The sequence below is a fragment of the Lates calcarifer genome, linkage group LG2, assembly GCF_001640805.2.
Source record: "Lates calcarifer isolate ASB-BC8 linkage group LG2, TLL_Latcal_v3, whole genome shotgun sequence".
In the NCBI taxonomy this organism is placed as follows: Eukaryota; Metazoa; Chordata; class Actinopteri; family Centropomidae; genus Lates; species Lates calcarifer.
In genome coordinates this window covers 26782152-26809594 of record NC_066834.1, presented here as the reverse complement: position 1 = coordinate 26809594, position 27443 = coordinate 26782152, and the positions used below count along the sequence as shown (strand labels likewise).

Genomic DNA, 27443 nt, shown 5'->3' with positions numbered 1-27443 from the left:
AATGCATTAGTTGTCCAATTTAAGTTGAATTACGTCTGTGTGGATAATACCCATAGAGTCTGGATGCTGTGTTGCAGGGTCAAGTCACAACTGACAACTTGTTCAGTCAGTTTCCATTTTCAGTGAGATTATCATTGCAGAGAGACTGCAACATATTGTATCAAACTACTGTTGTCTGATCTCCCTCAGAGGAAATATCTATGCTTCAGTAAGGCTCATGTCCAGATGCTCAAATTCAAGACAAATTTGTCCTGTATCTGAAAATAGGATTCCACTGCACAAAGTTGCATGTCTGTTGAGCTTTTTCATGTTCTCTTCCCATGGAGGCCATCTGGGCAGAGACTATGACTCCCTCATTGTAGGCTAAAAGTGACTTTTAAAAATACAATTAAAGGAATCACTCCACATAGGTTTTGTCCTAACTCCCAACCAAATATACGTACTGTCAGAGAAACCAGACTTATTCTAAATTCGAGAGACATGGAAATGTACCGCAGGACTTTAAAATGACCAAACATATAAACTTTTGTGACCTTAGCCCTTATAAATTTTACCTGGACTTGAAAACCACTAAAATGCTCATATCACACCCCCTGGGCTACTGTCTGTAAGACATGAGGTGCAGGGTTTCTTTTCTAACTAAATGATGTCAGTATGTGACTTAAGTACGTATGTAACTTAATGTATGGCCACATGACTGAGCCAATCACATCCAGTGTGACTTAAATACAGCCTGCACCCGTACATTTTAAGCTCTGCACGGTCAAACTGGGAGAGTTTTCACATCAGCTTCAAAATTTCTAAATACAAAGTTTGGCACATTACTCTCTACCTTCTGTATGAACGAGGACACAGCATTGACACAGAATGAAGGCTCACAAACAACTTTTTTCAATGACTTTAACAGGAGACATAACGGGGGAAAACTCATCTCCTTATAACAATCTATAAGAGCAAAGTGAAAAGAATTCATCAAACAATTCAAAAAAACATATTTCATCAGGTTGATAACAGTGGTGCACAGTACTGATTCACACAAAAAAACATTTTCATTCATTCATTTCTACCATTCTGTTAAAAACCAGTGGGTGACAACAAATGAAAATACATCCTGTGCCTTCAGATGGAAGAAACATGAGCCTTTTACAATCTGTGTGAAGAGGACGTGACTGACAGCAGTAGCACAGGCTCACCAGTTTCAAATCAATTTCAAGAACTGAGAAAATGAATGGAAATAAGCAACATGTACTGATGATTCAGACAATGCTGTTCATAAGAGTTAGGTTATGAAATAATTCCAAATCTCTGTCAAAACCTCCTGAAGCACAATGGCAATATAAGATGTGTGATGACAACAATCAAGCGAAGAAAACAAAAAGATGCATTTTGTTTTTTTCTTTACCACTTACACTTGACATTTTAATTATAAATAATTAAAATCATCTAAGATTAAATAAGAGGTTTTCTGAGTGATAGTCATCTGAACCAGCCAGAGGACATGTGCAAAAAAAAAAAAAAAACAAACAAAAAACAAAGATTCAACCGACTATTCTTTATGCCCTGGGAAAACCACATATCAGGTTTTTGTGAGTGACACATCATAAGAGAAAGATAATACTGTTTTATCTTAATCTGTTAAAATGCATAGGTAAGACACATGAGTCTGTCCTATCTTTCTTTACTTACTGACAATTAAGACCTTTGTAAGATATGTGCTTTTTCTAGGGCAGTTTTTATGGCATCCAATACTACACCAAATGAAAGGAAAAATAATAAACAGGACACTAAACATTGCAACGTTGCGATAACACACAAAAAGTATGGATGTCTGACTGAGTCAAAAAGTGAGATTAAGCAGTAAAATCACCCCACTAAGACTAAGATTTGTTTTCAGATTATTAGAATTGAGAGTTAAGACTAGTGTGATTATAAACCTTTCACCAGACCAAAATGTTTCCTGTTTCATAAGGAAATCACTTCTCCATCCAAAGAAAGGTCCCTTTCTCCCTCTATCTGACAGGACTCAGTTCAGCAGCTGTAAACACATTAGACATATGTTTAACAAAAATGGCAAAAGATATGGAGATGACTCTTTAAAAAGACAAACTGGTGGCAAAAATCTAACTGGACATTGAAAATATTGACAGTCACACCCAAAGGTTGATGCCCAGTATTCCCCAACAACAGCAAACACACAGGCAGACAGAGCTGGACTGAGTGCTTCAAATGATCCCATCAATATCAAGGCTGTACTGATGAAGTACACTGAATAATTATGGTTTCAAACATTTGTACATCTCTCATTCAACAGATGTCATTGTTTTTCTTTCTTTCTTTTTACTGACATAAATACCTACAGTTGAGTATTTCCTGTTAAACTGATCTGTGCATAACGTTCACTAAACCTGAAAAGAGTTTATGGATATGGATATTTTTTGTTTCTGGTAAATCCATGTAGAGCCTGTGTTTAGTCGAGGACCAACAGAACAATGCCTGTTAAAATATTGCAATATCTATTAAAAAATTGTACCAGTCTCATGTGCAACATGTTAAACATTCTTTTAACAATATATACAGAGGTGCACTGTGTTCCTGTACATGTTGCATATGCTACACAAAGCTAAGATTAGCTCATTGAAAACCATATACGGATAGTTTACATTTTTAGTCTCCAGTGGCAGCCAAGTCAGCTCGCTGCAAATCCACTGTTGGTAGATGAACAGAAAAGGTCAGCGACAAGACGCTCATGTCAAATATGTGCGGGGGGGGGGGAGTACATATGAAGTACAGCTGTGCTGCTGATGTAGAGTTCTTCGGCAACTGCTCATTGCAAATGCAAAGTATAACTTAACATCACAATTGTTACATGCAATGAAACTGTGTTACTTTCCCCCATGGAACATATTTGACGTGCCTGTTATTCATTAGCAGCTCAGTTTTGATAAATACCAAAATAACCCTTTCAATCTTTTGTCTGACAATATATACTGTATAAATGCCCCATAGATGACATTAAGCAAAGTTTAACAATGAACCCCAAACATTCATTCAAAGGTTTAAGACATGATGATTTCATTCCAAATAGAAGACCACATAATGGTTTGCTCATTTTAAAATTTCATTTGTGATTTAAAAAAGTCAACAATAAAAGCAACACAGGTGGTTGCAGCAGTTTGTAAAATGCCCATTGGGCCTCTTCCCATTTGTGCAGTGTTTGTGGAGAGAGCATCTGTGTGCCCCCCAGTTAACAAACTATACATTACTTTTTTTTTTAACATCTCTGTGGGTTGCAGCTGTTATTAATTTGATCTTATTCTTAACTGAGTTTAGTCTTGAGAGTCCAGTGTGAGTCAGTGAAAGTTTGCATGCAGTCATGGTTGACTTATCTCCCAGTGACTTTTGAAACTTAAGTATCACTGGCTGACAGTGAATGAAAATATGGAGACGGCTTGTTCAATAAGACACTTTCATCACATTAAAATTTCACTGAGAATTTGTTACCTATTTAATCTGGTCAGGGTTGAGAAGGATGTAAGGCCAGTTCTTCCTCTTCTGCTCTGCTTCTCTGTTCAAACTAGTGTTGTAAAGGGACGTCTGACCTATGACTTTTAGTCTCAGTGAACCCTGGAATTTTATTCACAGAGCTGCATTAAAAATGCAGTAGAACAGGCTTACATGTCAGCTGTATGTGATATAATCATTTGGCCAATTAGGCAGCATAATGGCCACTTATTCCCCAAGACAACAGGGTCTGTAGCAGCTGCCTGGCACCATCACCTCAGATAACATTGTTCTGGGAAGTAGCAGGAACTATTGGAACCTACAGTGATACACAGTAAGGCCAGTGGTTCCACAGTGCTGACAAACTGTTTGCTGCTATGACCCGGGGGTAAACCAGTGCTGGATCTGAGCTATCCTGCGCTGTATCTGGCCAATGTAGAAGTCTGCATTTCTGGAGAAGTCCTGACAGACTGAGGAGTGGGCGTCACCCAGGGCGCAGTAAAGGGCAGTGCCACCCACACTGATCACTACAGTAACCAGACAGAGCAGGAAGAGAAGCAGGCAGGAGTCCCCTCCGCCAACCTCTACAGAGAGGGATAGAGGGAGAGACAGAGGAAAGGTACACAGGAGCAGGTTAATAATATGTCCTGGGAAAGTTGGAACTGATTAACTATTTTGAACAATGTCACAATGGATTTATACATTTGGTCACTGTCACAAATTAGCCTGTTTACAGTGAGGTGATTCACTGGCTCCATGTATATGGAGAGATGTATAATGTATCTCTAACTCAAACGCAATAAACACACACATACCCTGCTCATAGTCTTCATCAGGAACTTTGAAGCGGACTCGTCTTTTGGCAGTGGGTTTGTCAGGCCGGGGCTCTGAACTGGGAGACACACTCATGTTGTCCACACTTACATTTCGCTTCTTCAATATGGAGACCAGGCCAGAAGCTGGAGACATCTGCAAAGCAAAAAATTAATAAATAAATAAACAAATAATACTAATAAAACGATACGTAACAAAATAAACACAATTTCTTTTTACAACAAATACAATTTCATCTCTTCATCTTCACTGACAAGGGTGCACCTCACCAGCCATGTCCACCAGGTGTCAGTACACCACACAATCAGAAATACTGAACTCCAAACCTCACTATCAATGCCCCTCCAACAGATTTACTATCAAACAGTACCAGGCACCACTGTCCTATGATAGGAGTTCTGCACATTGGTCGCAAAAGTTTAAAATAGAAATTACAATAACAAATGAACTTTGACAGATTACCACATTTTGCAATACTTCTGCTTACTGTTACATCATGTAGTGATAATGTAGTCACCCACCTGCTGCCTCCTGATTCCAAGTATTACAACTACTACAACTTAAAGAATATTTCCCTGGCTGCTCAACATCCTGTATTTTTATAAAAGTAGTCCACGTCTCTGATCACCAGTGTACCTCAGCTCCCTCTGTCTCCTTCCTGTTCTTCTCTTTCACATTTAAGACTTTGATTTAACTATGAAAATAAGAGAAGTAATCCCACCATCAATGCTAAATAAATCTAAAGTACAACATTTTTTCCCCACACCAGACACAGATATAAAACCAAATGCAGGTATCCATCAACACTCAGAATCAGAATAACAGTACAGCAATCCTGCTCGATGAGGACAGTGCAAGTGCACAACACGTTCTGTTCTTGCACTTTTCTCTCCAAGTCTAATTCTCTCAGTATAGCACTTAAATGTCATATTGCCTTCCATATCTGCAAAACAAATCCATAGTCTGGGATTCACAGTAATGGCTAGGTAATGTCATTAGGTCTGTTTCAACAGGGCACTGTGCTGCCCATTATAAGGGGTCTAGATGGGCAGATACCAACAGACAGAAACGTTAAAATGGTTGTCAGATAGCCAGTTTGAAGTTGACATTTTTTAAGCTGTGTTTGTGGATCTACCAAAGTGTTTTTGTTGAGTTCAAGAGTTATCAAGTTAGAGTCTGATAGAAAAACAAAATGAATAGTGCCAGATTCAAAAAACCCACCTCTACAGCTTCATGCAAGTGCATCAAAATGCCCTAAAATACCTAATAAATTACATCCATGAAACATGACTCCCCCTCCTCCTTACTTATCCACAGAAAAGCATGACAATGTCCTCACCTCCTCTACAGTAATGAGTTTAGCCATGTCGTCCAGTGAGGCAGCTTCTCTGATGATGTCAGCTTGCTCTACTTCGTACTCCTCCTCCTCTTCCTCCTCATGCTGCTTCTGCTGCTGTATATGAGCCTCCTGAGGAACGTGGGCCTCCTGGTGCAGGCAGGTTTTAGCGCTCTCCTGCAGTGATAATGGAATAACTTAAATATTAATACACAGTTATGGAGACAGTAATCCGATTTGTCTATCTACTCTCCATCGGACGACTGATGGTAGGTTGTAAACTGGAACAGAGGAAGTGATACATTTTACATTTCCAGCAATGGTTTATTAATATAAATACAGGAAGTGAGAAGTTAGCATGAGCAATAGCCACCATGATTTAAGAAACCCAGAGCAACAAAACCTCATCAGCAGAGGAAAACAAATATTATACTGACCCTGGTCCTGGTGACTAACAAGTGATTTCAGGAAAGTATAGAAAACAAACAAACTATGAGGTGTCAGATACAGGTGTCAATATTCACAGTATTTTCCTGTTTTTACTGTGACTTGTATTTTTAAATGTATTGGTAAATTTATTTCAAATTTCAAAGCTACATTCTTCATACTTCATATAGTCTACACATTCTGATATATACCTGGGTCTCCTCATGTAGTTTCTCCACAGCTAGGGCTTCCTGGTGCAGCTGCTGTACCTCCACCTCTGCCCCACTGACCAGAGTCTCCACTGGAAGAGCTTTTTGACAAAAAGCCGAATCTCTTTCCTTCTGCTTCTCCTCCTCATCTTCCTCTCCCTCATCTTCCATCTCCAAGGCCTCAGCTGCCTCTTCCACGTCCCTCGTCTCTTCTTCCCTTTTTGCCTCCTTTCCCTCTGCTGGACCTAAATCTCCTCCCTGCTGCTCTGCGGGCTTGGACTGATCCATTTCTCCAGCTGTAGAGGGGTGCAGACCATTTCCTACCGCTGAGATGGTGTGTCCTACCCCTCCTCCTGCCTCTCCTCCCTCTCTGTCGCTGCCCTGCTTGTCAGTCAGTCGAGGTCCATGGAGACCGTCCTTCCCCTTTAAGTCCCTGTCTGGGTCTTCCCTGTCCTCTTCTGAGATCTCAGGGGAATTGATACTATCAGCCAAATTAATGGAGGGTATGACTGGATCGCCGAGCTGAGAATGGGAGGAGTCTTTGGCCCTCTGCTCCAACCCTCCGTCAACCTGATGGGCTGGATGAAAAAGAGAACAGAGAGTAAAGGAAGACAGTGGGTTTTGGTGGAGGTGGTAGAAATAGAGAATAGATAGTAAGGGGGACATAGAGAAAAAATCCCCTTCTCTGCTTTGGTGCAAAATAAAAGTCAGGTGTTTAATCATGTGGGCCTTACTGTCCCTGCTGCTGTCACTAAAATCAAAATACCTGTAAATGCACTACACTTTCCTTAGTACAGACAGGGAAAACTGCTCTCAAATACACACAAGGGCCAGCGATCTTCATCAGACATAAAACTTTAAAAATACATCTTTTCAACACAGTTGCACTCACAGTGTACAATGCAATAAGAGATGCTTACATCTGATTTTCCATGTAACCACTGCCTGAAATGTGAGTATCAAGCAGTGTTAGATTTTCCTAAAATATGAACTACCAACTGGAAAAAAACACCAATCTCTCTTGTGTATAAAAAATGTCAAGTGCAAGAGTCGATAAATGCTACATGTGCAAAAAAGACACGTATATGACATGTCTATAGCAGGAGCCAGCAAAGTAAACAAGTCGTGTCTAAGTGACATAAAAGTGTCAGCTAAACCCACAGAACATACAAAAGAGTATATAAGCAGTCTGAGTGCTGTTGTGTTGACAGAACGTTTCCACTCTGTCTTTTAGTGGGACTGAGGATTGCATTGACCCGTGAGTCCTGGAGAGCAGCAGGATGACTGAGGAGTGAGAGCACCAGGTATTAAGCAAGTTTTCTAGTTCTGAATACAAAATTCTTTCCTGTATTGTCCATCACAGTGTGTGTGTGTGTGTGTGTGTGTGTGTGTATGTGAGTGGCCACAGTTGAGCAAGTAAAACTAATCAACGCTATACCCTGTCTCTGTGCACACATTTGCATTTGTAATTCACACCTCATACTGCTTCTACTCCCCCTTGATTCATCAATTAGCAAAATACCAAAACATTCAACTGAATCAAGAAATACGACTGAAAGCTCATTCTCCTTTCAGTTGAAAGCTATGGGAAAAGTTAGTGAGTGGACCTTGAGTTCAGACGTTCCTAGTTTGGTTTGGTTTGTTTGGCTCTGATGTAAAATATAAGTGGTTTGTAGTTTGTACAAAACCAGTAACAATGCAAAATTACCAACTGTACTCACACACTTACTGACATAAATACACCCACTCTGTCATCCACTCACTCACCTGAGGTGCATGAAAGCAGTGCACCACCTGCTTCGAATGTAGGCCTCAAGAAGTCCAGAGGTGCACACTGTATGAACACACAATTAAATATCTGTAAAGACACAACCCTACATTTACATATACTATGGTTTAGTATTGTGTAAGTTACATATTAGTGAAGAACACAAGGACGGGTCATTTACACATTAGATGCAAACAATAGATACTTAAAATAGATATTTCAGATGCATCATGTGAATATGACATCAGTGAGTCACTTGAAATTGCAAAACACACACAAAGTCATTATGCCTTATCTCACATGAACATGCACATACACTCTCTCTCTGTCTCACACAGAAACATTAAAAATGTCTTACCACAGCATCTCCAGCCCTTGGTCTATGAACAGAAGAGAGAAAGAGAGACAGAGTGAGACAGTGAGAGTACTGAAGGTCTGTTCTTGGTCTTAGTAAACGAAGATGTGAAAGATGGGTGACCCTTCTCTACTCTCCCAATCTAATATTAGCCTGAACACATTTCCCTGGCTATTACTGAATACACACACACGTGTGTGTGTGTGTGTGTGTGTGTGTGTGTGTGTGCGCACATGTGTGTGTGTGTGTGTGTGTGTTAAGCGAGTTGAAACCCTAGCAGTGTGATGGCTCAAGTGTCTGAAAGTGCAGCAGCAGCAAAGGGCCATATGTTTCAACGATCACTGCAGTGCTCACCACACACAAAGATATACAAGCTCATACAAACAAATATGTACAAGCACAGATGCATACACTTCATCTGTCTGGCAGCGCTAATAATGTGTAGGTGTGTATGAAGTGAAAGTGTGTGAGTCTGGCAGGTAGTTTACATTAAATATTGAAAAATGCCAAGGTGAGCTTCATTTGACTCATTTGTTACACATGATTAAGCACAGCTGCCAACAGACACACGTCACACACTCCTCACCAAACAACACGTGCAAACACAAACTCTTTATTACAGTGGCACGATAGAGGACAACAATATGGAAATTTGGGGTCTAGTGTTTATTGTGTTGTGAGATCAACATTTACTGGAAAATTGTGACGACTTGCAAATTATGTCACCTGACATGTGACAAATAAACCATTGCACGTTGTATGTTTAAAGAAACAGTCTGACATGTGGGTAAATATGCTTGTATATGATATCAATTACTGATTCCCTTAAAGACACAGGTTAGAGATGAGTGCAAAGACAAAAAAAGTTAGGGAAACAACCTTTTTCTAGTTTTGAGTGAAAAAATATGCCTTCACACGAATCCAAAGCTTTATTTACAGTTATCTTATTAGTTTTTGTCACAAATGAACAGTTAAAAAAAGTCTTGTCCATAAGTTGCTACCTGGAGTGACTGTGTGCAGCATCTCACAGTGGAATTGCAAAATTTCTACACCATCATACTTCTGACTACAACCCACTGTACTCTTTCATGTACCAGTGACTAGTTTGCTAGTTAGACAGACAGCTTAAATAAGACTCTTATCTTGTTTGCCGTAGTTGTCGGACTGTTGTGTTTTTAACTTTTAATGAAGGTAGGCTACCTGATTCTCACTTCTTAGCCCTTCAGACTTATTTCTGCAATAAATCTGGCAATGATTATGATTTTCTTCTCTAACTCTGCTTAAGACAGTAAACAAGCATATTTCCCAGAATGTTGGACTGGTTTGTGGTTTAAAACAACCCTAAAACTATTTTAAGATCCACTTGCCTTCAACCAAACAATACAAAGATACAAGATATTGCAAGTTCTTAATTTTTTGAGACAATAAAAGTAGAAAAAATGTGGTTTTCACTAAAGTACTTTTCAGAAAATGTGGTGAGTTTAGTAACAATAAACACAAACAATACTAATTAGAAAAGTACGCGCAAAGAGTACACACACACACACACGTATACATAGAGACTGACCGACTGTGCGTCTGGCAGATGTGTTTAAGAGCGTCCAGATGTTGGGTTGCCAGATCAGACGATGTCCTTTTACACTGACTCTCTGCAAGAGACAGAGAGACACACAGTTACAGACTGTTAAGAGCATAGTTATAACTGTAAGGCAGGCTTTAAGAACTGAGCTCCCCTGTGAGCAATACAAATGCAATTGAGGTCCATAATCCTGATGGAATTTGCATTATATGATCCCTGCAACTATATTTAATATATATTATTGGGAGCAAATAAAGGAGACACAGAGACTGCAGTCATACTATTGAGTAGTTTTATACCTGATGACAATTACAAGGATGATATTCAGTGATATGTAAAGTAAGTAAGCTTCTGGTATGCAGCACTAGACCTATTCCTATTATCTATAATTTCTATTTAGTTTCTAAGTTTAAGCCCTGGTTCTTAAAAAGAGGAAGAGAGAATATAAATATTTATCATATTAAATTTGTAAATGTGCATCTGTTCATGTGTTGTGATGCACGTCTGTTACCCCACTGCTCCTGTAGTGTATTCAGGTTATTCAATACTCTCTGGTGATAGAGTCTCTCTAGTTGGATGCACCATAATGCCCTCTGGTCTGAACACCACCAGGTTAAGAAATGCATAAAAAGACATACTCTCACACACACACAATCACACAATACATAACAGGCCCTATGAAGAGCAGTTTGCTTTAAAACTGCAGTGACTCTAAAACTCTCTTGGTTTTCTAATCACAAACTGTTACAGCTGACAAAGGTGAAGGGAGAAAAAAAGGTGAGATTGAGAAAATAGGAGGGCAAAGAGAGAAAGGAGTGGAGGAGTAGAGGAAATCTATTGAGGCCAAAAGACGACAAGAGGAGGGGAGAAGGCGCTCCAGGATGCAGTCTCTCATGTTTATGGATATGAGCAGGCAAAACACAATCCTTCTTTGAAATGGTTCAATGCTTTCTCTCACTCTCTCTCTCTAACTACTCCCTATACATGCATGACATAGCTAAGCTAGCTTTCTCTTCTCTTTGACTCTTTCATTTCTTCCCTCCCACCGTGTCTCTTCCCTCTGACAAAATAGCCACTTCTTTCTCATGCTTGCTCTCCTGCCTTTCTTCTTCCCTTGCATCCTCCTCTTACTCGGTTTTATACTTAGTCTTTATTGACTTTAAGTGTTTCAGTGCAGATAGGTGGTTTGATTAAGGGTCTAAATAATGAGCCGCAAGTAAATGTAACGAAACACAACAACAATCAACCTTTTCATTAATCAAGAACTAAAAAGTTCAGCTGGTTAGCATAACTCTGTTTCACTAATATTCATTTCCCCAAAAGCTCTGTTACATGCCCACTGTCCAGAGAGTAGAATTATTCTTCATAACAATAAATAAACAATAATAATTCAAATAAATGGCTTTGTATATGTCAGTGATGACAGTGATTTCAGTGATCATCTGTAAATGCTATAATCTTTTTTCACCTGAGAAGTGTGTTATTTTAGCAAAACATACTGTAGTTTTCTTTCTTGACATGTCAACAGAACAGAGTTTTTCTCAGAGCATCAACCTTCCTTTTCATTCTCTGTATCTCTGTACCATGTGAGCTCTGGATATTCTTTAAAAGTCAGTTCAGATAGTAGTGCTTTTTCTCTGTTTCACCCTCTCTACTTCTTCAAAATCTACTCTGATTCTTCCTTTCATCTTTTCCTCCCTCTATTCAGTGGTTTCTATTATCCCCCTCTCTCTATTCTATCTCTTGCCCTCTTTTTAATCACTCCAACTGTAAAGTCATTGAGGCATCAAGTAATCTGCCTTACTGCAACAAGTCGCTCCAAAATCCTCCAACTCTTCAGAGCACTGTGTAAAATAATACAGAAATATACACTCGTAATAAGCCAAAGAAAAAGAAAAACACTTGAATGGACAAGCAGGCAAGCAGCAAAGTAAGCCCACAGGAGATAAGTGTATGCACAAATTGAAATAAAAGCTGCCCCCACCCCCACCCCTCACCCCGCCCCTAATATAGACACACACATACACAAACACAGGGTGATAAGGATACAGTCTTCCTGAAGGACAAAGGCCTCAGCAATCTGTCAAGAGAGAGAGATTATGAACTTTAATAAAATGCATGCTTTTATCATCTCTAATCAAAAACCATCTGTGTTTTTTATCACGTCAGTTATGTCACAGAAGCTATGAACCTGTGACTAAAGAGGGGTTTAAAACCAGGCAGAAACTATTCATCATGTAGAGAGGCTCCTGAACAGAACAAAACATCAGTCAAATAGAGAGAGGATCTGACCAAACACAAGAAAACAGCTGGAAAATACACCAATACAGAACATCGAAACACCACGCTGTACAGGACTGAAATACAGTAACTGTACTGCTTCAGCTACAGGAACTTCTATAATCATTAACTGACCGAAAAACATGATCTCATCTCAGAAACATAATACAACAGTTAAGCAAGTCCACTGCATTTACCAGACTGACTGAAAATGAGAGTGAGAGTGAAAAGAAAGACAGACAGCAAGCCAGAAAAATGAGAGACCGTGGCCGACACTCTACCTCTCTTCAGCGAGTGTCGCTTTCATGCTGCTCAGCTGATCACAGAACAAGAGAAGTGTGTGTGAGAGAGAAAGAGAGATAGGCAAAGAGAGAGAGAGAGACAGACAGACGGGAGGAAAGGAGGGCACAAAGGCTCTCGCATTTCTAATGAAGTGAGGGGTGGTATGACGTCTGAACGAAGGTAACTGTACAGACATGGTTCAGATAAAGTCAGAAAGAAATTTGGTTGTTTTTTTGTGTTTTTTGGCTATTGCTATACATCAAAGATAAGGCACACATATCCACAATACAGTTCAATTTTGAGATTCAGGAACTTTTCTTGCAAAAATATGACAACTTTGAACTTTGAAAATGTGAAAATAAATGTACATTTACTTTGGAAAATGTATTTTCCCTATACCCTCTAATATTGTCATATTGACAGTGTGATTTTGCCCTGTTCAATTTAATAAATAAGACTGATTAAACTACATGCAGTGTATAAATGTTTATCATTTTTCTGGACCTCAGAGGACTCTAACATGTCCTCAATGAGATCTGAACAATTTGTCCATTCTTTGGTCCTCCACGCTGACTTTAGTTCGTTCTCCAGTCATTCATATTTATGCTAATTGTGCTGGCTTCAAAGCCTCTAGTCATTTGCCTCTTGCTCCTTCACTTTACCAAAACTAGTTTGCAGTTTATTGCAATGACTACATTAGCTTATGGAACTATTTTACCTTCCATTGATTAGCAGCTACTTCTGTACCTGCAAAGTTACTTTATGATTCATAAACTCATCCAAGACATAACTGAAATCTTCACAAAGATCTTAATCTAAAAATACCAACACATTCAATTCCATTTTGTAATCTGTCTGTTACTGTTTTATTGTAATATTTACCTACAGGTGAGCAAATAATTAGTGTAACATATTAACCATTGTCAATGTAGTGGCTGTGGACGTGCCTGTGAGCGCCCTCCAGGAACATTTACAACTGAGTCCAAAAGGGCCATGCAGATACAAGCTTCAAACTTGTTTTCTCTACCACAAAAACATTCTTGTGCTTTTTTTGGCCATCTAAATAACTTTTCAGTCAAGTTAGTCATGACACGTCCTGCTGTAAACACAACAGCAGCATGTGTGAAGACAGTCATCAGAACCTGGCTTGAGAAGATGGAACCTGGATGTAGAAAATACAATCATAAAAGATTATTGGAAAACTAATCTCTAATAAGACCTCCAAACAATTGCTTTTTATTGGTATGTATTGATTACGCTTGTTGAGAAGCTGTCCAAAGGTTAGGTCCTATTGGATACAATTGTCAAGCTGTTGCCAAGGAAGCACTAATGTTGTCACTGAAAGTGCTGTTTCATTGAAGGTAGAAAGCTTTTCCTTGCACACTGCTAATGCCATAGTGCAGTAGTTGAGACCATAGTGTGAAATCACACCTGCAATAAAGGTTTGTTTAGAAAAAGAGGCAAACGCACAGTCATGTGTCATGGTGAAAAAAAACTCCCCTCAAACACTTACACTCACTCTCTCTCTCTTTCACTGACACGCACACCTGTTTGCCTGAAGTAAGCACAGCTCAGGTGTGCCTGGTAGATGCATTTATAAATCAAACTGACAAAAATATTCACACACCCTGTAACATACATGTTTAGTCATGCAGGCATGTGCGTGAGAGAAATGTGCAGAGAAAAAGTGACTGTGCGTTTTCTATGTACTGGGCTTAAGTGTGTACTTGTGTGCGTGTCTGTGTTGGTGAGCACAAATGCTGAAGACACCCATGCCTTAGGGTACAAAGTGCCATGCTGATTATGGGGTTGAGTGGATAACAGTGATTTAACAACCAGCGTGAGAGCTAAAGTTTAAATAGACTAAAATGACAGAAAGACACCAAGAAAAACTTAAAGAAACCATTAAAGAGTATGTTTAAATGTGTCAGCGACAGAACTGGTGGTCGGCTTGCAGCATTTGTCATATTCCAAAGGGAAGACTGACAGGTTACCTGGTGAAGGTAATGTGGGAGGTGAGTGTCATCTCCTCTTTGTGCCAACTGCTCAAGAGACTCCAGCAGAGCAGGGTTTGGAATTGGCCCACTGGCGCAGGTGGAGACTGAGAAACAAGTGGGCACTGGCATGGAAGTAATGTGTTCCCAGTTTGAGGTTATAGGTCCTGTGGTGGAGGTGGATTCTGTACCAGTAGTCATAGGACCTGCGGTGGAGGCTAGGGTTCCTGTGCTTGCACTCATAGGAGTGGAAGTAACAAAGGTGTTGAGCCTTGTGGTGCAAGCAGTTACTGTAAGTGCCTCTGCAGCTGAGGTGTTAGGTCCTGCATATGAACTGGCCAGCCCATGGCTGAAGACAGGCTCTGTAAATGAGGTAAGATGTTCTGTAGTGCCATCAGTATTTTTTGCTATTTTGTCTGCAGCTTCTGTTATACATGTGGGCCCTGCTGCGATAGTGGGCCCTGTGTCTGAGGTTACAGTTAGTGTAGCAGAATCTATAGGCCCTGTGGTGAAGGCAACTGATCCAGTGTTGGAGACATCACTCTGGCTGAATTCCACTGGACTGATGGGATACACAGTTTCTGGACTGATCACTGGAATTACAGGGGATGTAGGCTCTGGACTGGTACCAGGGCTAAAAGGATATGGAGTCTCCAACAGACTGCCTATAGAGAGTGAGAAAGACAGTGATAAACAGAAAAAGAGATTAAAAAGACAGAGAATGACAAGGGCACAATGAACCTGCTGAAACAAGATGACTCACAACCAACCAGCTGTTTCAAATCCCTGAGGTATATAACTGGGGTTACACACAGGTGTAAAATGCACTGTTAGAGTTAAGCTACCCCAATAAAAACTGACATTTAAATGTTGGACAGAATTCAGAAGATTACGTCATAACCCAATGCACTAAAGTTTGAGCAATTAAAACAAACAACCCTGGCTTTATAGTAATATAAATGACTCTTTAGATTGAGCTTCAAGCTAATATTTGAGTAATTATCTTTTGTGGACAGCACACTCTATAAACAACAGAGAACAGAGCAAACAAAAGGAGCTCATTCTTTTGCTATAGGCTTTTGTTCACTGCTAAAACACCCACTGTGTATTATGTTATTAATTATCATTGAAAAATGATTAGAGAACAGCCAGTGTATAATCAAATGAACTTAATTATCTAATGAAACAATTTCAGAGGTCAACTTTGATATAACGTGAAGAAAGGTCAGTGAATGACACTTCTGATTTCAATCTAATAAACTATTACAGCTAAATATTGTTTCTCCCTGTATATTTTTTCAGTGCATGTGAACACACACACACACACACACACACACACACACACACACACACACACACACACACACACACAGTTATGTCAGTTGTGTTGTGCACAAAGCCACTAAAACCTACAGATATAACTAATGGAATGGAGCTCAGCTAAATTTTCACTACATTTTCACAGTGGCACCGATAACAGCATCAGGTATCTGTCTGATTCCCTGTTCCTGTACTCGTACTCGTATTCATAAAAGTCTGCCGATACCACTCTACGGCAGCGTGATATTCAGTTGGGTGGTCAGGTGCTAATTGAGAGCGAGGAGGAGCAATGTTAGCGGTGTGGAGGTATATCAAAGTGGATGATGGTGACAAAAGTAAAGCGAATTGCAAATTATGCTCTGCAAAGTTGTCAAGAGGAGGGACGAAAGCGAGTACTTTCAACATCTGATAAAACATCTAAAAAACCAACATGACGCAGACTTCAGAGAGGGTTAGGGTCAGTCACAGCAATTTCTTACAGCCAGAGCATGAAACAATATCTGATGAAAATAAAACACATTTTTGAGTAAATGTACTAAGTGTAATGACATTAATAAGTACTCATATTGGTAGTTGGTATCGGCAAGTACTCAAATGTAAGTACTTGTAATTGGATTGAAAAAATGTGGTATTGGTGCATCCCTACTTCTTACCTAAGCTTGCATGAGTGTGTGTGTCTGTGTGTGTGTGTGTGTGTGTGTGTGTGTGTGTGTGTGTGTGTGTGTGTGTGTGTGTGTGTGTGTGTCTGTGTAGGTCTGCAAAAGCAGAAGTGTGAACATGAGAGCTCTATAAGCTAGTGTTGTTTGGTTTTTGCAAACACTGGCATATTGTTACAGATTACAATGTTTGGGAAGTACAAAAGACTGTGTGTGTGTTTGTGTGTTTTCTCTTTTCTGATCTATTCTCTACTGCCTCTTTGCTTTGCAGTCCTCTTATCTCTCTCCTCAAATTCCTTTCCTCCCTTTCACTCTACACGTGGCCTCCATACATCTAATTTGTCCTGTTTCACGCTCTTGATTTTCTTTTTCAGTCATGTGATCAGACACCCCAGTCAGCCTGGCCTCAATCTAAAATGCTGACTGCTTAAAAAACATACAAAAGGCATTACAACAGTAAGTAAACCAGACTCTGACCACAGTGTTAGCCATCACTACACTGTTGTTTCTTTAACTGTTCACAATGAATCGGTGAGTACTCCATAAAAAATTAATGGCAAGGATTTTAAAACAAAGTTGCTGAATTAATATTCAGTCAATGTTTGTGAGAAAGTGTCTCCCATAGTTAAAGATGCCTAATCCTGCACTACCAGGAATACTATTTCCATACTACATTTGATGGAGGATGAAAAATCTTTGGTGTTTAATTTAGAATACCCCCGAAATTATGTAGACTTCATTACTCAGTAAAAAAAAATACTCTTTTACTCTTTTTTTTCTTATGCAACCCTAAATCAAAAAAGCAAAAAAGGGCAAAAAAAGTTTTTTATTATATTATAATATTATTATTATTATTATTATTAACCTTGGCTCCAAAATAAGATGGTTTGATCAGACTGGAGGCTATAGTGTTGGATGTTGTTTGGTTTGTAGTGTTGGAAATACAGAAAATGCTTATTTGCACAAATGTGGCTGAACTGCTTAAGATGTAAATTGTATTAAGTGCAGGGTTAGCTTGACGTGTTGGCCAAAAAAGCATTACTTGCAGCAAAAAAGTAAGAAGCAAAAATGTGAAATGACACTGCATAACCGTGTACATCCATATAATGTGATTTTCTCTTTCAAAGTGTAGATTTGTGTATGTTTCCTACCAGTTTCTGAATATGAGGAATCAGTCATGGGGGTGTCCGGAGACTGGCAGCGAATTAGACCACTTGATTCCTCTGATTCCTCCTCCACTTCTTCTTCCTTCATCACCTCATCAATGTCTTCTTCCTCATCCTCCTCTCCGTCTCTTCCTGTGTATCCCTCATTCCCATTGTTGTTGAAAGAGGATTTTTGGATGAGCCTGTGCCCTCCCCCCTCTTCATTTAGCGTGAGTGCGTTTGTCTCGTTGAGGTTTCGAGTTTGGGCAGTAAGAGCTTGGGAGGGGTTTGGGAGGTTATCACAGAGGTCGACCCCGCCCACAGGAACTTGCGACATTACTTTGCCCTCCCTCTCAACCTGACCTGGAGATTGAAAAAAATATTGTAATAACATTAAGGATCAGTTGAAATTACAATACTGATAAAGTAAGAAACTGAGTTCTTATACAGCATGAATGTCATGTCAGCTGACTCCATATTTAGAGGTCAGACCGTCAGCTGCAACTTGGCACAAATCAACAACAGCATAGAAGAAGAAAGAACACCCAGCCTTTTTCATTTTCAGCAGCTTTTAGTTGAGGTTATTGTCACTGTATCTCACATCAAGTCGGTATTTTTAGTGTGGGTTTTAGGTAGTTGTTCTTCAACATGTTGAGCTTACATTTTGTCTTATGCTTTAGTGAAATTTAAATGCTCACCACCATGATCCATTGAGCTCCACCCTCACAATGTTTGACCTTTCAGCCCTGAAGGTCAGTGCTGGCTGTTAGACAAGCCCTTCCTCAAGCCTGAAACAAAAGACAGGCAGGTACAGATGAACGTATAACACACACAGATAAAATCAGACTCCACTCAGAGACGACAGTGAGAGTGAGAAAGGGAGAGACACCAAACAAGTTTAGCGTCATTCTCGAGTTGTCAAACAAACCCTTGGGCTTAAAGAGATTTAAAAAAATGTCTTTCCCTACAGTCCAACCAACACCTTGTAATGCAGTACAATATTCGGAGACAGACACACACACAAACAAACATATTCATGTACATGGTGATTAGACACTTCAGAACATCTTCAATAACATAAGATACAAACCCGATAGTGTGTATTATAAAAAGACAACTGAAAACTCTGCACAAGTCCTGAACCTGTTGGAGACTGCTGACTAGCTAATCACTGTGTAGTGTGGCTGAAGAAGTTTACATTTCTTAATATAGGTTTTACTCCATATCTAGAGGGAAGTACCCACACATTAAGCACAAAGAGAAAGCCAGAGAAACAAACAGGAGAAAACAACAGTCAGACACTTACCAGGAGGATTTATGACATGGAGAGTGCAATATCAGTGTGAGCCCAGAGTAGAAGAGAGAAAGTACAGTACCTGAAGGAGACAAGTGGCAAAGTTATGCATGCACTCAGATACAATAAATCCTATATTCTCCATCCCTGTTTCCATACCTTAGGCAGACAAAATATTATAAACAACAATTCTGCATAATCCAAAACAACTACACTACAAATGATGGCCTCAAAACTGATGACAGAATTAAATCAACACTGCTCTGATGGTGAAAATTAACTTTTCAAAGACAGGATTTATTACAGGGCTGTAGTTTGCATTAGATTGCACAGGTGTACAAACTAGTAAATCAGCATACAGTGTAAACCTGTACTGTGCAATAAAACACCTTTTCATTTTACTGTCACTCTTCAGGTTGGCTCAGCAACAAACTGAACACAAAACACAAAAACTTGTTTTTTTAGGTTGTGCTGTCATGTCATGAATATAAATAACTGTATCACCGGCAAAGGAGACGACTGCCAGTACCTTAACCTTTCTGACTGACATTTGCACCACTTGCCAACTCCTTAAAACCAGTTTTTGGGCCTAAACTATTTCTGGGCCTATCCAATTTAACATCATGCAGTCTACATTCAGATATGTGAGACAACAATTATCCAGGTCAAAAGTAATACCCACTTTCAACATACACACATGCAACAGAAATTTTATTTTATTATAAAATCTAAATCCTTTACAAACAAACACATCCAGGCTAATGAATGCATTTCTCAAAGGAATAGTGCTGTCCTGGTTTCCTACAGCACTGAGCTAATTGTTCCTCATATAACCCCGTATTGCCCTGTGTTAAGACACTCACCAAACATTTAGAGAGAAAAACAAAAGCCACAACAAACACACCTCGCACATTTCAGTTCTTTGTGTCAGTTTTATTGTTTAAGCCCTTATGGACATTCGTACATAAAACATGGTGCCAGAGAAACACCTTTGGAGATGAATCCAAGAACAAATCAGCTCTGAGGCCTGCTGTCTCCAAAGAGGAGTGAGAACCTATGAGACAACATAACCATCTTGCGTTCAGGTTGCATAAACTCTCAATACTACAACAACACCTTCTGGATACGTCCAACGCCCCAAGGGGAAGCAAAGTCTGTTTTCCCAGATATTCCCAGAGATCCAAATAGAACCAAGTATATATATGTATGTATGTACATCAGAGGCTGTTTTGGAGTCTAATTGCTTCAAGCTCTGAATTCCCTCTGGAAGATATAATGGTCCCAGACCATGACAAACAACCTTGACTTTAAGGCTTATGCAACAACAACCTCTAGATTACAAACACAGGTGTCTTAAAAAAAAAATCTACAATTTAATATCCCGCTCCCACAGAGCCATCTGTCCATACAACCATCAATCTTCCCCTCTTTTTGTTTGTTCCCTACTCCGCAGGGGACCATGAATAATGAAAGACAGGAGAGGGGACAAATGGAGAGGGGAATTCAGCCAAAAGGACAAACACAAAGGTGGAAGAAACAGACCCTGTCCTGTGAGTGGCCACTGAGACTTGAGGCAGACAGCAGAGCTACAGACAGCAACATACAGTCGCTTAATAAAGTATGAAATTAGCTGACACGTGCAAACATACCGTGGCGCAAACAGGCTGTCAGGTTACGTTTAAGCATAGACTTTAAAAATAACCTAAACTCACTTAAAAATCGAGTAAGTTAGCAAATGAGATGTAAAAGAGATGCGGTAATTGCACCTTAGTCACTCAAAGAGGTGGGGCGTTGGTGTTGGCTGGCCATCAGTTCAGGCCAGAAACTCTCCAGCTACGGTAAAGTGTGTAATGACTATGAAAGTTTGAGATTATGTCTATGTATAATTAAAGTATCCTAAGGTTAGATAAGTTATCGATTCTAAGTCATAACACAGGCAAATGACAGGCAGTGACCGCAGACAGCGATCATTCTCCTCTGAATATATAACTGACACTGATTCCATTAACGTCAACTGGTCAGTAACGTTGATCGTCTCATTAACCAAGCTAGATTTGGTTGAGAATAAAAAGCTAATTAGCTTGACTTACATTTACAGTAAAATACTTTGAGAGATTAGCCTGGTCGCTATCGCTACGGTTCAAGCACAGTGTTGGTTTAATATTACGCTTCTTGACAGGCGTGAACTGTTTTCGTCTAATTGCGATAAGACGTCTGAGCAGAGCTAAGCTAACAACTAGCAGTTAATGTTAAACCCACGCTAGCCGAACATCAATACCTAACCGTCACGCTACGACAACAGAATAGTGTTAACGTTACAGTATGTTTCTGTTGCTAGCTAACCTGAGCTAACAGAGTGTAGTAGACACATCTGGACAGCACACCGCGGAGAAATCTTAAAAATATACACCTTCGTTTGCTTTATGTAAATGCGATAGCTTTCTTATCATGACATCTTTACATCTCCTGCGAGACAAAACAGTAAGATATTACTTACGGCTGAAAATGTTGTCTGAACGGTAGAAGCTCGGGCATCAGACACCTTGCTGTGGATGTTGTTGTAATGACTGTTGAGTGTCACCGTCAGACAGCCAGGGGTCGTTGCTACCGCTGTCATCAGGCCTGCACTGTGTCCTGCCGCTGCTGCTTAACATACGTACGGCGGATGCACAGTCGCCATCCTCTGTCCCTTTATTGTTACTACGTGGATTTTGTTCAGCAGGGGCATTTCTTAAAATACTGCAGACAACTCAATCCACCGCCTCTTTTTAACTGACCTATTTTCACCTCATGGTGCTGGCAAACCTGGTGGCCTCCTCCAAGCAACATTTGAATCCCAAACCCACATCAAATCTACCAAGTGGTCTTTACAGTAAAATAATTTATTAAAGGTGCTATATTTTATGCAGATGTATTACTCCTTGGCATGTATGACATGAAAATAGACAACTGAACCAGTAATAACAGATGACCAAATAGATTTAGTCTGGCTAAAACCCCCAGACTCACTAAAGTAAGAGCATCTATGATGCAACCACAGGTCCAGAATCAGTTTCTTCCCACACTACATTATCACAATTTGATTTAATGATTTAAAAATGATATTAGACACACACCTTACACATTCCTTAAATTATTAGATATACACAAGCTTATTCACTCACAATGGATATACAAAAATATACAAGACATGAAGCTGTACAGTGAAAAACTTAATTCCTTTACATATGCAAACCTTCTTGCTGGGCATTTATACTGCAGTACTAGTCACCTCAAAATGTCACTTTGGAAAATTATGCAATACAAGATACATGCAGAATTATGCTCTGTAAAGTCGCTGTCACAATATACTGCAGAAGTAAAACTGTTGTATCAGTCATTCAAGAGTAGTACATGACCATTTCTGAATTAAAATAATACCAAATATGTCATGGATGCACCAAGTCATATTGTCGCATCCATAAGGGCTTTTTTCAGCCCACTGGGACATGCTGCTGTTGTGTTCACAGGGATTTTTCTTGTATGTGATTTAACTAATTATTATGACCTTCAACAAGTTTTAAATTTTTCTGCTGTTGACAATCAGTTCAGTGAAAAGTGGTTTACATGTGAGGGCTCAAAATAAATTATTTCTGGTACAGTTTTGCCTCAGATCACAACTCATGGGTACCCTGGATCAGGATAATGAAAGAGGTCATTTGAAGTTGTTTCTCTGTTATCCTCAAGTACACTTAGTCACAAACCTTTTCTTCATTCATTTCAGTAACAAAATATTTATGCACTCAGCCTGTGAACATTCCATTACCATTTTACTTTTTACTGTTTTATGTTTATTAATATATGTATGTCCTGTTTCATTAGATTACATATGATATTATTTCCTTTTTTAAATGAAACATTATATTTTACAAATTAGTTTACCCTTTTTGTGTTTTTAATTTCATAAATCTATACATGTGTGTGAATCTTAGCCCCAGCCTTCTCTCTGTGTGTTCTCCAAGATCTCCTCATAAAGCCAGCTCTGTGTGAACTCCTGGCTCTTGTCCATCAACTGGAACAGCTGTAGATACTCCTCTGGATATACGTGTCCTGTCAGTATGTCCTCTGGCATGCCCATTTCAGATAACAGCTTACTCCCGCTATCTGGTGACCAGAGACTGGAAAAAAAATCACCAATGAGGGAGATAAGCAAAAGGAAAACAAGCTCAGAAGAGGAATATAACATTACAACAGTATTGATGCACTTGGTATGTCTCTCAGTCTTCCACAAAGAGCAGTTAGTTGATGCAACATGAGCACACAGATGTGTGCCTCCTTCAACACATCTGTGTGTTTGTGCGTTGCTTACTTGAGCCTGTCGATGAGCTTGACCTTCCTCTTAGCCAGACACTGTTTGATCATCACCAGCAGAGTTGAAACATTAGAGGAAGTGAGGCCAGAAGAGAACAGATCAGCCCGTGGACGCAAACGCACCAGGCACAAATGGTCATTGGGAAGCTGAGGGGAGAAAGACGTAAAGGAGGGAAGGTGTTGTATTAAATGTTACACAGATTAAGTTCATAAAGCCGTTACTGAGTCTGCTTTCTTCCTTACCCTGCCTTTAGGACTGGGTGCACTCTGTCTTGAAGACATCACAAATGACGCCCAGGGCTCCTGTAAGACAGAGATGAGGAGGTTGACAACTAGAAGACTCTTTCTAGCAGATTACTCCTCTTTATGTTGAAAATGTGTGGAAATGTGGAATTTTTAGTGGTATGATCCCACGCATTAGCTTCAAGGAAGTACAGTTTAACTGTTGACCTTACTGGTTTTAATACATTTGCATAATCATCAGAATGCTATTTGCCACCCTGAGTCATACTGTACCTTGTGCAGTAGTTCAATATCACAGGCCATCTGCCAGAGGACACCAAAGGCTCTGTAGTGCAACATGTTACCTGGACGTGCCACCAGATTCTGATGGAGGAATAATGGTTTAATATTTTACGCAGGAATCAAAGACAGTGTCAGATTATGGATTCATTTAAGCTAAGCTAAGTTGGTAATTAAGAGTAGATCTGAGCTGACAGGATGTGGGTGGATAGGTATAACCAACCTCATCCTCATGGAGACAAACACGCACCTTTGCTCTGATCAGTAGACTGACTGATACTCCTCCTTTGTTTTCTAAAGACAGAGGTTAAAAGGCTTCTCACCAGGTATTCCCTCTCGCTTATGAAGAGGTTGAGCTCTATCCTTCCATATCTGTAGACCGACAGCCGTTCAAACAAAGCATAAGCCATCTTCAGCAGCAAGCCACGCTCATTACGCTGGGGCAAGATACCCACCACCTTCACTGGGATGTCTAGAGAGACACACACACACGAATACATTACCAAAACACGCATTTCAGAGGGATGGTACACTATAGAATGCTACATACCAAACCTTTACACTGACACTATAGGATTTAATTTTTAAAAAACCATTGCTGGTTATAAAAACTTATCTAATTGCTTTAAACCCATGAGCTGCTGAAAAAGTTGAAATAAAATATTTCCCGTATGAGAGTGAATTTGCAACATGCCAGTGTCTTAGGTATGCTGCACTGTTTGTGTCTGTGTTTCTTTCTCACCATCTGTCCAACTAGCTTCTGATATTCCCAGATCAGTGAACAGTTTGTCAGAGAACATGATGGGAGGTTTCAGGTTTCCAGTGCCCAAAGGATCTAATTTAAAGTAGTCACAGTGAACCACCTCCAGCTGACCATCAAGATGACCTTCCAACTCCTAAAAAAAAGATGAATTGAGGAAGTAACACCTGATATTTACTGTGCAAATACACAAAAACTTGTTTGATTCTTAGAGATGTTTGTTACCTGTAGTTCGTGTAGGAAAGATCTGTCGCCTTCAAGAGCCACGACTCTCTGAGCTCCAGCATTTAGCAGTGTCCTTGTCAACACCCCAGGACCTAAGAAAGACAGACAAAAACACAGCCTATCAAATTTGTCACAAAATCATAAAAATAAATATTTTCTCTAATGCACACTAGTTAAAAAACATGTTTAGTTTGTCAAATTAGATCAAAGATACACACCAAATGAATTTGCAGAGGAACAAAAATGAATACATTAAGTCATTCTCTGTGTCTCACTAAGATGTAAACATAGTATAAATACATACCTGGGTTACATTCAAAGATAACAGTTTTAGCATCCTCTGGTCCTATATGCTCTGCTACCAGTTTTGCCAGGTCTGGGTCTACTATGAAGGTTCTCATTTTTTTACAGGCCTGAGCACGGCGTACATTCTCCTCTACCTCCCCAAGGTCCAGGAAGTCATACTGGCACAGCGGACGACATTGGCCCTGGGAAAAGACATAAAAATGCATGTAGAATGAGAGGTCATTGACATGGGAAAAAGAAGCTTGCAATATGCTGAGGACAAATAAAGCATAAAGTCAAGATTTCTATCCATATTTGCATTTTCTCTTCACACAAAATGATTCAAGTTATCAAGAAAACCTCAATAATTACACAATATATTGAGATAAAATCATATTAATTGAAACTTAAATGGTCCCTGAGGCATTGACAAGAGTACAGCAAACAAAAATACTGCATGAATAAGAATACAGCAAAGGCAGTGCTGGGTCAGAGCAGATTTGTGTGCTGTGCACCTCAACAATTAAGGAAAAACTGCTGACTAAGGCACGATATCAGATCATGGTGATGAAAAGAAATGTGAGAACAGAGCAGACTCAAGAAATGCTGGCTGTTTCACATCTCCCAAGTAGCCTGTAAGATTTTGGTGATCCCATGAGAGAAGTATAAAAGTATGTTTGGGCTGTTTTGCTTGTCCTTTTATCACCACAACTGACATGAAAATGGGTGAGTGGTTGGAGAGTAATGGGCTACATCTACCACAGCCTAACATCACCAGCAGGTCTCTATGGTCTTCAGATCACTGTTTAATGATTGTTCCTCTAGCTTTGAAGTAGTTTTCTTTTTTGCTATTTTTATGCCTGTTTACCTTTTATTTTATACCATCTCTCTATTTGCTTAGTCTTTCTTATATGTTTTACTGTGAAACACTTTTTGATGTCTGATCCAGCGAAGGGCTATGTAAATAAACTTAACTTTTATTTACTTTACATTTGTTGAAAACATTTGTTTATTGTATTTCATTAGTTCTAAACATACACCATGATGCAGTGGAAAATTAATATCTTGAATCAAGCCAAGCCTGTGTAACTACCTACCTGGACAGCCACAGCAGACAGGTTCCTCTGTGTGAGTGCTGCAGAGGGGGACGTTCTCTCTGTTCGGGGCTGCTGCAAACTCAGACTAGGCGTGGGCCGACCAGGACCTGAAGAGAGCGAGTCCAGGCTGTAGGCTCTTCTATGAAGCACTGGAGCTCCAAGAACACAGAGGCCAGAGGGACCATGAGGGGCCAACACTGCCTTGCGCAGACAGGATCTACTTCTGATGGTCTGGCAGCAAGCAGAGCGCATCACCAGCTCCACCACTCTACACATCTGGATGGACATGGTGGACCAGTGGATGTAACTACAGGGGAGGAAAAGGGGGGTGGGGGGGGTTTAAAGAGCCCCTTTAAGGAACGGGGGGGGGGGATTGGCGGGGGGGGCACAACAATTTCATGAGCAACAATTTCCTTTAACAAATAGTAAGTCATTTGAGAGACAATGATTTACATTTAGACATGTACTGTCATTCTTAAAAAATACTCTGGTGACCTATGAGAATAGGTCTCAAAGAGGGGGTAGTTTCTCAAAAACTTAACACCTAGCTTGGTGTTTAAATGTCATATTGAAAGGCTAAAATAAAAAATAATCGATTGTTAATATCTGATTAAGATTAGGTTAATGTTGTAAACAAAAAACTCTGTGATACACGCGTGTCAAGATGAGCACAGTTTGTTCTGTTCGCACGTGGGCAAGTAAACTTCTCCTTAGCATTTGTCAACTCAACCCTATCGGCCTCATCGCAGATACAGACACCGTCCTTCATCCTGTAGGATCACAAACTTTGGTCTTTGTACAAAGAAGCACAAAATAACCTGTCAGGCTTGCTGTTACGTGAACGTAGTCAAACTGAAGAGACTGATCATATGTATACTGTTGTTATCCCACTGGCTAGCCGTATGCTAACGCCACTTAAAGCTACTGCACGAAATGCATTTAATGTGGTTTCACACGGGGAAACGCATACATACCTTCTTGCAGAATATCTTATATGTCCTAATCTTACGACAGAAGTGAAGTTAAAGAGGCTCTCGGCGGTCTGTTAGCTGCTAAAGCTCTGTGACATTGAGCCCTGATCATCCTGACCCTCCGCTGCTTGTTTCTAGAATTCCCGTCTCGTGGTGTTCCTGGCGTATATGATTGTCGTCATTGAGAAGCGACATTTGCGAGGACCAATCAAAAACTCGAGCAAGTTGTCGTGCTAACATGCGCATGCTAGAAA

The 27443-nt window shown here is 39.9% G+C and overlaps 3 protein-coding genes across 4 annotated transcripts in view; all 3 read right to left on the bottom strand.

Annotated features, from left to right (window-relative positions):
- ddx21 (DEAD (Asp-Glu-Ala-Asp) box helicase 21) overlaps nucleotides 1-13180 on the bottom strand; it is a 73595-nt gene extending 60415 nt beyond the window's left edge. Inside the window, exon 1 of the mRNA XM_051077682.1 lies at nucleotides 13128-13180. Within this exon, the coding sequence (XP_050933639.1) occupies nucleotides 13128-13165 (38 nt within the window). The 5' untranslated portion in view covers nucleotides 13166-13180. The remainder of the gene's footprint in view (nucleotides 1-13127) is intronic.
- On the bottom strand, nucleotides 869-21687 carry cnsta (consortin, connexin sorting protein a). Its single transcript, XM_018666681.2, has 14 exons — nucleotides 21477-21687; nucleotides 18992-19061; nucleotides 18384-18473; nucleotides 17692-18048; nucleotides 14565-15229; nucleotides 12058-12088; nucleotides 10520-10606; nucleotides 9997-10078; nucleotides 8433-8454; nucleotides 8074-8140; nucleotides 6310-6884; nucleotides 5675-5848; nucleotides 4317-4470; nucleotides 869-4085 (listed from the first exon to the last, which is right to left on the bottom strand). The coding sequence occupies exons 3-14, from the start codon at nucleotides 18394-18396 to the stop codon at nucleotides 3877-3879; spliced, it is 2436 nt and encodes an 811-aa protein (XP_018522197.1). The 5' UTR covers nucleotides 18397-18473; nucleotides 18992-19061; nucleotides 21477-21687; the 3' UTR covers nucleotides 869-3876.
- Nucleotides 21688-22044: 357 nt separating this feature from the next.
- On the bottom strand, nucleotides 22045-27345 carry tfb2m (transcription factor B2, mitochondrial). 2 transcript variants are annotated; one of them, XM_018666682.2, is made up of 10 exons: nucleotides 27193-27345; nucleotides 26219-26568; nucleotides 25141-25324; nucleotides 24837-24928; nucleotides 24594-24747; nucleotides 24175-24323; nucleotides 23846-23935; nucleotides 23573-23632; nucleotides 23328-23476; nucleotides 22045-23136 (listed from the first exon to the last, which is right to left on the bottom strand). In XM_018666682.2, exons 2-10 carry the CDS (start codon nucleotides 26504-26506, stop codon nucleotides 22947-22949), a joined length of 1356 nt encoding a protein of 451 aa, XP_018522198.1. In that variant the 5' UTR covers nucleotides 26507-26568; nucleotides 27193-27345; the 3' UTR covers nucleotides 22045-22946. The 2 variants fall into 2 exon arrangements, with proteins under 2 accessions (XP_018522198.1, XP_018522199.1); XM_018666683.2 differs by having other exon boundaries at nucleotides 26219-26525.
- Nucleotides 27346-27443: the final 98 nt, after the last annotated feature.